At 40.0% G+C, this 11,440-nt stretch overlaps 1 protein-coding gene across 5 annotated transcripts in view; it reads left to right on the forward strand.

The window, feature by feature from the left end:
- BRD3 (bromodomain containing 3) overlaps positions 1-10,949 on the forward strand; it is a 47,706-nt gene extending 36,757 nt beyond the window's left edge. For 3 of the 5 annotated variants that reach the window (XM_088453547.1, XM_088453545.1, XM_088453546.1), the window contains exons 13-14: positions 131-256; positions 5,113-10,949. In XM_088453547.1, coding sequence (XP_088309673.1) covers positions 131-256; positions 5,113-5,231 — 245 coding nt within the window. In that variant the 3' untranslated portion in view covers positions 5,232-10,949. The remainder of the gene's footprint in view (positions 1-130; positions 257-5,112) is intronic. The other 2 variants (XR_015871913.1, XM_088453548.1) reach the window with 2 other exon arrangements.
- Positions 10,950-11,440: the final 491 nt, after the last annotated feature.

Genomic DNA, 11,440 nt, shown 5'->3' on the forward strand with positions numbered 1-11,440 from the left:
ATCGGGAAATCCTTAAAACTTGCACGTTGTGGCAGGGCTTGAGGAGCAGAGTTGGCAAACACTGCTCCGGAGGTTGTGGCGATAAACCTCTCTGTGTTGGCGTTTCTGGCTGATTGCTTCACTTTCCCAGCAGCCTCGGGGAAGAAGCAAGCCGTAAAGTCCAAGGAGGAGTTGGCGCAGGAAAAGAAAAAAGAGCTGGAGAAGAGACTCCAGGACGTGAGCGGCCAATTAAATAACAAGAAACCCGCAAAAAAAGGTACCGTGCTAGAATTGCCGCCAGAACCAAACTTTCCGTGTGCGAGAAACGGCTTGGTGCTGAGCCGATTGGAGTTGGTTGAGCGGCGTCACACGCGTTAGAGAAGCGTTTCCTTACTGCCGGCATCATCTGACTCCATGGCGCACAGGCCATAGCAGCTCCGGATAATGGCGCCTGAACTACAGGTGTCAATAGAGGTATTGGTAGGGATTATGATTAGAGCAATAATTGATCCCTACGAGAGGATTTGCAGGAAGCATGCTGTACGTAACATTCTAGCTGTGCAGGCGAAATCCCTACTCCTGTTGTAGGGATCACTAATGGTTGCTACTACTTCATTCATTACCCTTCCACCGCTCCTCTGCAGAATAAAGAGCGACATGGCTCACACACTCCTAATTTGTATCTAAGAAGGTTTGGTTGCCCGGTAACTCTGGATTTGTCGCTAGAGTTGTAACCGCTCAGGACACTGAGGCGCATGTTTGCTCTGCGCTAAGCTACAGGCTGCTTAGAACCGCTGCAAGTAACACACGTGGCTTTATTTGTGCCATAGAGATGTCCTTTAGAAAGGGTTTGTTTTTTGGGGGGTAACGTTAGGCCTAATCGCCCCATCCCATTTTTGGCTGCGGCAATGTTCCCTCCCTTCCTATCTGTCCCTGCCCCCCCCCCCCCCCCCTATGATGTAAGTTGATTCTTGGGTGCTTTGGGTCACTACTGCAAGCTGTCCAATGATTTGCCATTGGAAAAGGTTTTTTGTGCTTACCGACTATCCTACATTATTTTGTATACGCAATAGTTATTATTTGAATAATTTAATACCAATTAAATACTGTAACTAAATACTCTAATTGTTACATATGAATAATTGTTTCTTGCAGTTAATGGTAAAATAACTTGTCCGAGTAATAGTTGCCCAAAGCTAATGCTTGAATATGAAAAACCGATGACCTCTGTTCTATTCAATGCCTAAAATACATCTCGTGGAAGTTTACCATATTCCCAAGTGACTGTATATTAACATATTCCCAAGTGAATTTATCATACAGTCCCGATCCAACCTCCACGCCATACAGTGCCCACACTGCCCGCGCCATACAGTGTCCACATTACGCCTTTCTGTTTCCCATTAGGTATGGAAATCTGCCCCATAAAGGATTGAATCCGAATGTGCGATCACATCACCCGCTACTACGCGTCTATTAATGAGAGCTATACCGGATTGTGTTGCCTTCTTTGTTCCCAATTAGTTTGCAAGCTTGTGTTATGTTTATGTACGCTCAACACGGAGCATGTTTTCACTTTTATAAATAAATGCCGAAAAAATATATATATATATAAATTTTATATATATATTTTTTTTTATCTATTTACTAGTGCATTCATTTATAATTACGCCCATGTTAAAAGCACATTCCTTATGTCACCATATCTGCATGATATATAAATAATTCATACTAAAGTCTATAAATTACTATTCGGTTGTAATGCTGCATATTGGAGGTACTTTGGGTCTTTTATACAGTGGGTAAAATAAGTATAGAACACCAACATTTTTCTCAGTAAATATATTTGTAATGGGGCTATTTTTAATAAAATTTTCACCAAATGTCAGCAACAACCCATGCAATCCACACATGCAAAGAAATCAAACCATAGATGTCCATAAATTAAGTTATGTGAAATGACACAGGGAAAAAGTATTGAACACATGAAGAAAGGGAGGTGCAAGAAGGCATGGAAAGCCAAGACACCAGCTGAAATCTATCAGTAATTAGAAAGCAATCCTGCCCCTTGTCAGTACAAATTAATATACGCTGGTCCAGTCCCAACTGATGGCCTATAAAAAGGTGTCTCATTACCAAGGTGTCACACAAGAAACATCTCCATGATGGGTAAAAGCAAAGAGCTCTCTCAAGACCTTCACAACCTTATTGTTGCAAAGCATACTGATGGCATTGCTTACAGAAGGTGCGCCTCGCAGGATTTCTGTCAGTGGAGTGAAAATAATTATCAGAAGAGTTGTCCAAGAGCCAAGGACCACTTGTGGAGAGCTTCAGAAAGACCTGGAATAAGCAGGTACAATTGTTTCAAATAAAACAAGTAATGCACTCAACTGTCATGGCCTGTATGCACGCTCACCACGCAAGACTCCATTGCTGAAGAAAAAGCATGTTGAAGCTAGTTTAAAGTTTGCTGCACAACATTTGGACAAATCTGTGAAATACTGGGAGAATATAGTCTGGTCAGATGAGACCAAAATTGAACTCTTTGGATGCCATATAATACACACCATGTTTGGAGGAGAAATGGCACTGCACCAGAACCACTATACTAACAGTGAAGTTTGGAGGTGGGATCATCATGTTGTGGGGCTGTTTTTCAGCATACGATACTTGCATACTTCATATACTTGAAGGAAGGATGAATGGAAAAATGTGACAAGACATTCTTCATAAAAATCTGCTGCCGTCGGCCAGGATGCTGCAGATGAAACAAGAGTGGACATTTCAGCAAGACAATGATCCCAAACACACAAGGACACTCTCAGTTGGTTTCAGAGAAAGAAAAGAAAATAAAGCTGCTAGAATGGCCCAGCCAATCACCTGACTTGAATCCAATTGGAAATCTATGGAAAGAACTAAAGATCAGAGTTCATAGAAGAGGCCCACGGAACCTTCAAGATTTGAAGACTGTTTGAGTGGAAGAATGGGCCAAACTCGCACCTGAGCAATTAAATGCGACTAGTTTCTCCATACAGGAGGCATCTTGAAGCTGTCATTACCAACAAAGGCTTTTCTACGAAGTATTAAAAAAATTTCAGTAAGCGCGCTCAATACTTTTTCCCTGTGTCATTTCACATTATTACACATGTCCATAAATTAAGTTATCTATGGTATAATTGATTTGCAGCATAGGTTGTTGCTGACATTTGGTGAAAATGTCATTTCAGTAGCCCCATTACACATATATTTACTGAGAAAAATGTTGATGTGTTCAATATTTTATTTATTATTTTTTATTTATTACCAGTTATTTATATAGCGCACACATATTCCGCAGCGCTTTACACAGAAGATCTGGACATTCACATCAGTCCCTGCCCCAGTGGAGCTTACAATCTATATTCCCTGCACAGAAACAGACAAATCTCAGGTGCACAACTCCAGATTATTACTAATATATATAAATGCAATAAAATTTTGCAATCTATAGAGGTTTGTAGCATAATCATGGCCAAGGTTATGGGCCCACCCACCATATCCAGGTAACCTTTCGGTTAGGTCCCTAACATACTTTTCTTACTATGGTGGTGCCCTGGGGCGGCTTGGCTGGGCCGGTTTTGGGGGGTCCTGCGGTCTGGATTTGAACCCTAGTATGTTAGGGGCCTACCCGAAAGGTTGCCTGGATATGGTGTGTGGGCCCATAACCTTGGCCATGATTATACTAAAAACCTCTATTGATTGCAAAATGTAATTGCATTTATATATATATTAGTAATAATTTGGAGTTGTGCACCTGAGATTTGTCTGTTTCTGTGCCTGCAATTAGTCTCATCAGGTAGCACCTCCCATCATATATATAGTCAGGGTGTGCAGTCCAGAAATCTTTCCCATATGCTCCATTTAATGTGCTTTATTGCACCTCTGAGGGAAAGGAGACGCCCTCATTCTGGATTAGCACCCTTCCTTATTGGTGTAAAAGCATGGAGTATGGTAATGTATATGCACACTGTATTAGGCACAATTCTAGATAAGTCCTACAAGTTATATACTGTAGTGCAACTTTGGTTCATTTTTGGGGCGTGGGTCCCCCTAGATTGCGTTGGTTGATCTGTCTCAGGGCACCGCATTATAACACATTTTCCTTTATAACACATTTTAACCCTTCACTGTGTGTGTTTAATATATATGTACTTCACTTTTTTATTTTCATTCTTTATATGCAGCTGCTCCTAACTATCTCTTTACACTGCACTTTTCTTACTATGCTGGTGCCCTGGGGCGGCTTGGCTGGGCCGGTTTTGGGGGGGTCCTGCGCTCTGGATTTGAACCCTAGTATGTTAGGGACCTACCCGAAAGAGGTTACCTGGATATGGTGGGTAGGCCCATAACCTTGGCCATGATTATGCTAAAAACCTCTATTGATTGCAAAATGTAATTGCATTTATATATATTCGTAATAATTTGGAGTTGTGCACCTGAGATTTGTCTGTTTCTGTGCCTGCAATTAGTCTCATCAGGTAGCACCTCCCATCATATATATAGTCAGGTTGTGCAGTCCAGAAATCTTTCCCATATAATCTATATTCCCTACCACATGCGCACGCACACACACACACACACACACACACACACACGCTAGGGTTAATTTTTTTGGTGGGAGACAATTAACCTACCAGTATATTTTTGGAGTGTGGGAGGAAACCGGAGCACCCGGAAGGAAACCCACAAAAGCACATACAAACTCCACACAGTTAGGGCCGAAGTGGGAATTGAACCCACGACCTCAGTGCTGTGAGGCAGTAACGCTAACCATTACACCGTCTGTGCTGCCCATACTTATTTTACCTGCTGTATATGTATAGCATTGTTTTTGTTTATAAAATCGACAATTCAATGATTATTTGTGTCTGTGGGAGGAATTGAGACCTGTCCTCCTATTACTGTCTCTTGCACGTGGGAATCGCACTATGCAGATGTTCAATTGGACGCCAATGCCCCACAGCCTCACTTTTTGTTTGTTGCCCTTTTAAGCAAATTGATCCAAAATGACGCAACCTTAAATATTGTCCCAGTTTTATGCCGCAAAGCCTAACTGGCACTTGTTGCAATTTATTCTCCTTGTTGTCTCTATAGAGAAGTCAGGAGCAGCGGCAGCCGGTGGACCGTCGCGGCTGAGCAGCAGTAGCAGTTCCTCGGAATCCGGAAGCAGCAGCTCCAGCGGATCCAGCTCTGATACAAGTGACTCGGAGTAAAAACTTTCTCTGGATTCGCTCACACAATATTGCCCTCTTCCCCCACCCATTGTTCCTGTCTGAGGCTTAAGGCTTATGTAACACTTTGGTGTGCTGTTTAAGAAAAAAAAACAAGATATATATATATACAAAAAAAAACATCAAGACATCAACAAACAAACTACAAACTAATTTTATTTTTTAAAGATGAAAAGGTAGCGAATTCTCCCTTTTTTTGGCAAAGAGGCGACAGCAATAACCTGCAAGCAGAAGGCCCCTATTGCCTTCATGTGAGTTTTATGAAGGTTTGGTTTGTGTAATTTAAAAAGGTTTTAATTGCGTTTTTAACCCCTCCATCCCCCTCTGTTTGGCCCGAATGGTATCTCTTGGAGGTAGGGGGGATGACTTTTAACATGAAGCAGACACAGACTGAATTCAGCGCCCAACGTATCATCCCTCCTGCAAACACCAATCGTCAATAGCTGGTTCCCTCCGAAGTTTCCCTCAAGATAGCTGGCGCTGATATGGTACTTTCTCTACAGACTGTCCGCCTTGTAATTAGTGTGTGTACCCTCGTCCGTAGCGCCTACCTATACTAACCACACGTTTACAGCTTCAGCGTTCTGCCTGTCTTCTCTTTGGGGTCTTTATTTGGAAAAAGTGCGCACAGGACACTGTTAGGGCTGTAGCTAATACATGGGGTGGGGGGGAGCTATATTTGAGGATGGGATTTAAAAAAAAAAAAAAAAAAAATTATATATATATATTTTCCATATTTTTTTGATGGGTAATTTTTTTTTCCATCTTAAAATAGACTAAACCGCATTTTTTTTCAGGACGTTGCCATGTTAATTTCCAGATGGACGCACCACTCCCCCGGTTACACATTCCAACTGCTTCCGTACTTCAGTTATTGTCATGTACATAGAAACACGTTATTTATTAACCTATTTGACATCCCGTTGTGAATATATATATATATATATATATATATATATATATATATATATATATATATTTTTTTTTTTTCTCTCTCTCACACACACAAAAGGAAACCATACAGTGAAGGCGTTTGGGACTGGAAACGATGAAAGAACTATAATGTCCGTCAGGCACGCTTACCTTCCAGTGATGGGTGCGGGTTTGCATTTGAAACTTTCTTTCATTGGAAAAATAATCTTTGACAATCTGTCTCCGCATAAAAAAAAAAAAATTATATAGGTTTGGTTGTTTTTTTTTTTTTTTTTTTTTTTTTTTTCTGCTTTGTATTTTTTATTTGGTTTTTTCATTTCTCACATCAGAATTTCTTTTATCTGTTTCGGAATTTTATAATGTGTATCAATGCCGGCTGTAAACAGGAGCGCCATTTTCAGTTGCAAAATTTGAGTTGGGAGCTGTTTTGTATCCTGCTGCATGAACTTATTCATCGATGCATCGCTGCTCGCCGCAGAGAGAATGCGAGAGGGTAGTTACTTTTATTAGACTTGCATGGAATTCTAGGGACTTTTAGTACTGTGGTTTTTTTTTTTTTTTTTTTTTTTCTGCTCCTCTACTTTTGTTTTGGAGCCTCCAATAGAACATTCTACCCTGTAGTGGATTATTATAAAACCACATGTACAAGGATTTCCAACCATTAAGGACCTTTGTCTTTTAACACCCTATGTCTGTTTAAACTTGCGCAATTTATTTTATTTTTCCTCAAACTGTGGATGGACTGAGATGCCGGTCTTGGCCCAGCTGCCGCTCTTTGTCTCATTCCTTCATGCATCATCTCGATGCTAGTTTTTTTTTTTGTCTCTTTGTACAGCTTTATGCAGAGACTTGTAGCTCTTTATCCCTCGGCTGCAGTTTACTTTATAAATATATAAATATATACCTCCTTTTTATTTTTTTTTTATTTTAAGTTTTCCTCACAAATCTTCTAGAAAATCATAACTGGTTGAAATGCCAATATTAATATTATCCCCTTAACACAACCTGTATAGATTGTGCTTTCTTTACTTCATTGTAAAGTAATATGCAGACATTAGGTGACCGTTTTGTTGCAATTTTATTTCTAACGGCTACCAAAAAGAAAAGGTCGCTCTGAGGATTTTAGCTTAAGACTGTTCGTATTGGCAGATTTTTAAGGGTTTGTGACAAAATAAAAGTAGTTGTCTATTTTTAATTGTAAAATGTGTACTTTTTTCTGTATTTCAATATAATATTACCTGATCTATATGTAGTCTTTATAAGCCAGCGTTTTAATAAAACTCAAAGTATAATTTTTTTTTAATTTTTTTTTTTTTACTACTATCTTCTGTCTCCAGCCTTTCCACCCATATAGAAGTGTTTTTGGTAGTTGTGATGTCATTTTACCTTTTAGGACTACAGAAGCATAAATGTGCCTAATTAAGGGTTTATCAAACTTAGCGGCAATTTCTAAGCGTGGAAGCAATGGGGCCGTACGCTAGATTTCTCCTGCATTGGTGTTTATTACGACAGAATTGTTTTTGCTTTTCTCACACAGATCAATAATTGCTAATTCTGCTGAATTGTAAAGGGGTTAAGTACCAAATGCAGTGCAACCCCCTCCCCCCCTAGCTGCACACAATATGCTTCTATTCAAGATTATTTCATTATGGCAATTTTAAGAGATAGCAAGGAGATTTTGTCTTTTTTTTTTTTTTTTTTAAACTGCTTTTTGTAAGATTTGGTTTTGTACACAATAACCGGATGTTTTTTTTTTCCGGACTTTGATGTTGCCTGAACATTTTGGCTAGATTCGACAAATACTAGTGACTGGGGTAGGTTACTTCTCCACGGAGCTCAGGTTGTAGGCGGGAGAAATGTTCAGTACTGAATGCCTGCAAATCTGATTTATTTTATGTTTATATTTTTAAACTGCATTTGTTAAAGATCATTAAACCTAAGATCATTAAAGATTAATAAACCTAATATTGGCAGGACAGGGTTGTGCTTAGAAAGGTGCCTTTTGGTCGTGCTACATCTGTTTATTGGTTAGAACTTCTGCAATGAGAGAATAGAGCGGTCGATGACTGTAGCAATAATGGTAATAAGGGGGTACGTATGCCGCCATTTTTGCCGTCTTTGTCCATGTTCTTGAATCTCTCCAATGGTTTGAAATAGTTAGGTGTTGGAGTTTTCCCTAGCCTTGTTCTGGGGGTGTTTGTTAGTTTATAAGGCTGAATGACGCAGAGTTGTGTTATATACCAAGAGACTAATTCTGCATGTGCGACCATGTCTGCAGTTACTGGATCATGGGAATGTACTTCTTTTATCTTACACCTTGCTGCATTTTGGAGTCTTTCCCGAAAAACAATCCGGCCAGTGTCCAATTCTTATTCCTGGGAAATCAGAGCGACCACATAGCGAAGATCCTGTTTTACTCTAAAGTTTACGGAGTCGTTTTCTAATTTTAGAAAGTGATAGCCCAACAAAATAACTATAATAGATGGACTGTATTGCATTACCGGCAGGTTAGACCTGCATACGATGTTCTATTATGTCATGGTTTCTTTTGGCCAAAACTGAAAACCTAACTCAGAAGCTTGCACTCTATCACTTTGCGATATGGTTGGCGCAGCTTACCGTGGTCTGAATCCTAACATTATGGAGCCCTGAGCGGCTCGTATTGCCTATAGTCCTATAGTCACTGACTGTTCTTTCTCCATGCTAGTAAATGAGCCCCAGCCCCCGCTTATAGATTTCCACTTTAATTAAACAGATGTCCCTTTATTAAACTAAACGTAAAGTACTTTGTAATTGGCTAAAATACATGTTGTATTTATTTACAAGATCATTTTTTGTTTTTCAGCCATCTTTACATGTAAATTATATGTAATATTTATTCAAAAGGAATTATGTCTGTTTGTGCAAATTTCTTCTATATCAAACTAAATCGTCATTTCTTAAAGGCCGGTATAGGAAAGATGAACGCCGTTCAGTCCAGAAATCTCGTAAAGGGAGTAACGTGTAGGCGGTGTCATGGTCTGACGGTCTTTTCTTCCCGCGATTTGAGCTGTATTAGTCTAACTTACTATTTCTTACTCTTAAGAGGAGTTTAGTGTGTTGCAGACTAATCCCCATGATAAGGGTATCAGACCGTATCCTGCAGCAACCACAGTTTTATTTTTGTTACTGCGAATGTTGCCTGTATATACCTGCTGCTAGTGTATGTAAGTGATTGGCATTCCTGTATCCTGTTACTGCAACCTGGGGGACATTGTACGCTGCTTTAGAACTACAAGCCCCAGGGCATGCTGGAAATTGTAGTGCCCCAACAGCTAGATCATCATGGGAAGCCTACAGGCGTGACGGCGTAGAATCTGTCCAATACTGCACTGACCTTTGTAACATTTTGCACCCTCTCAATGTATTTTAGGGGTCAGTGTACTTAGGGAATTGTATTTCCGAGGAACTAAATGTACTAGGGCGAAGTCTGTCCGTGTGGTGTCTGCTTTCCAAATCGCAACAAAAAGTAGTATAGTAGCAAGAATCTGGTACCCAGAAACGTCTGGTGTGATGGACGATTATGCCACATTACAGGGGCCTGCGCTGTTTTGTGCACGCCATTATAAGGTGTCAATTCTTGCCAATAACAATGTCTAGTCTGCATCTAAGGGCCACATGTTTGTACAGTGGTTACGCCTAGCCTTTTGCGCTAGTAACCACCTGATGCGGGAAAGCTGTGCAGTTATTCACCCTTTCTGGGTGGTTATGAGGGGTCTCTGCCGTACAGAGGGCAAAGGTGGGACTAGTGTATAAAACGTGGGAACAAGCTGTCTCATGGCGTCTGCAAGTTTCGCTGCCCATTTTCTGATGCAAACGTACCTGCACCGTTCTCAACAATCGCCCCCTGTAGCTTTGCCGCAAACATGGAAACAACCAAAGGAGTTTTCGATTGAAAAACCTTAATAAGTAATAGTACGAGCCATGTTCAAGGTCCAGGGTTAAACGTTTTATTTTTACACCAATATATGGGAGTCCTAGAACCTCTATATAAGTTAAATGTTTTTTTTTTTTTACACACCCTGTTTTATCATAATGTGTGCAAGACTTCCGACTGTGTGGGTTTATTTTAGTACAATGGTTTGATATCAAAATATAGTAACCTGCAAGAAGGGGTTTGTGGCAAAACTGGAGCAATGACCTGTTAAAGCTGTTTATTTCCAGCGATGTGTATGCTGTTTGCTGTAAGGTGCACATAATACTATATAGGACTTTTTTTTTTTTTGCCTTTTTGGGATATTTTATATATATTTTTATTTTTCATGTTTTTTTTTTTTTATTATTTTATTTTTTTTATATTTTAAATGCCACAATGCTCCCCATTAGGTAATGTGCCTACTGTCAGTTCCTCTAACCCTTCCCCTGCCAGTGTCGGCGGTGGCGGCAGAGGGGTTAAATGGGTTGACGGTGGTGTATGTAGCCCCTTCTGCCAGTTGTCTGACTTTAGCTTTGCTCTAAATACATAACTTTTATTTTTCTGATGTGCATGCGAGTTTACTGTAACTTCTCCGATCTTTTAGTGCTGTTTATAGTAGAATACTGTACATGTCGGTTATATTGATACCAAGTCAATGTAAGTAGTTTTAGCTTGCTTATTGCAATGCTGGCCTCGAGACAACATTAAAGCAAAGAAAAATATTAAAGGTAGAACGTACTCTTTGATGTTCTGGTAATCATGAGCCCTTCTGGGCATTTTTGTTTTTTCATAATAAACTAAAACAAAATCTTCCCCATGTCCTGTGGTCTTATTGGTTCCGCTTCACTTACTCTAATCTGCAATCATTCATCTAGTCACTGGGTGGTGCCAACACTCTCTATGGCAGGGGTTCCCAACCACGGTCCTCAAGGCACACTAACAGTCCAGGTCTTAAGGATAGCCATACTTAAGCACAGGTGACTTAATTAGTACCTCAGTTATTTTGATTTAACCATCTGTGCTCAACCATGGATATCACTAAAACCAGAACTGTTAGTGTGCCTTGAGGACCGAGGTTGGGAATCACTGGACTATGGGAATCTCCTGTCTGTGAAGTGTTCTCATTCCATATAAACCCCACATTACTGTGATATCCCCTATTGAGAGAAATCACTTCCTATACGTGTATTTCATAGTCAGAAATTATATGGATCCAATGCCCAGAGGCAAAATAAGGATTGTACTGACACAATGCAGCCTTTATTCAGAATGGTCAAACTTCAACCAATGCATTTATTATGTG

This window comes from Taudactylus pleione, unplaced genomic scaffold, assembly GCF_031769625.1.
Source record: "Taudactylus pleione unplaced genomic scaffold, aTauple2 ptg000583l, whole genome shotgun sequence".
Taxonomy (NCBI): Eukaryota; Metazoa; Chordata; class Amphibia; order Anura; family Myobatrachidae; genus Taudactylus; species Taudactylus pleione.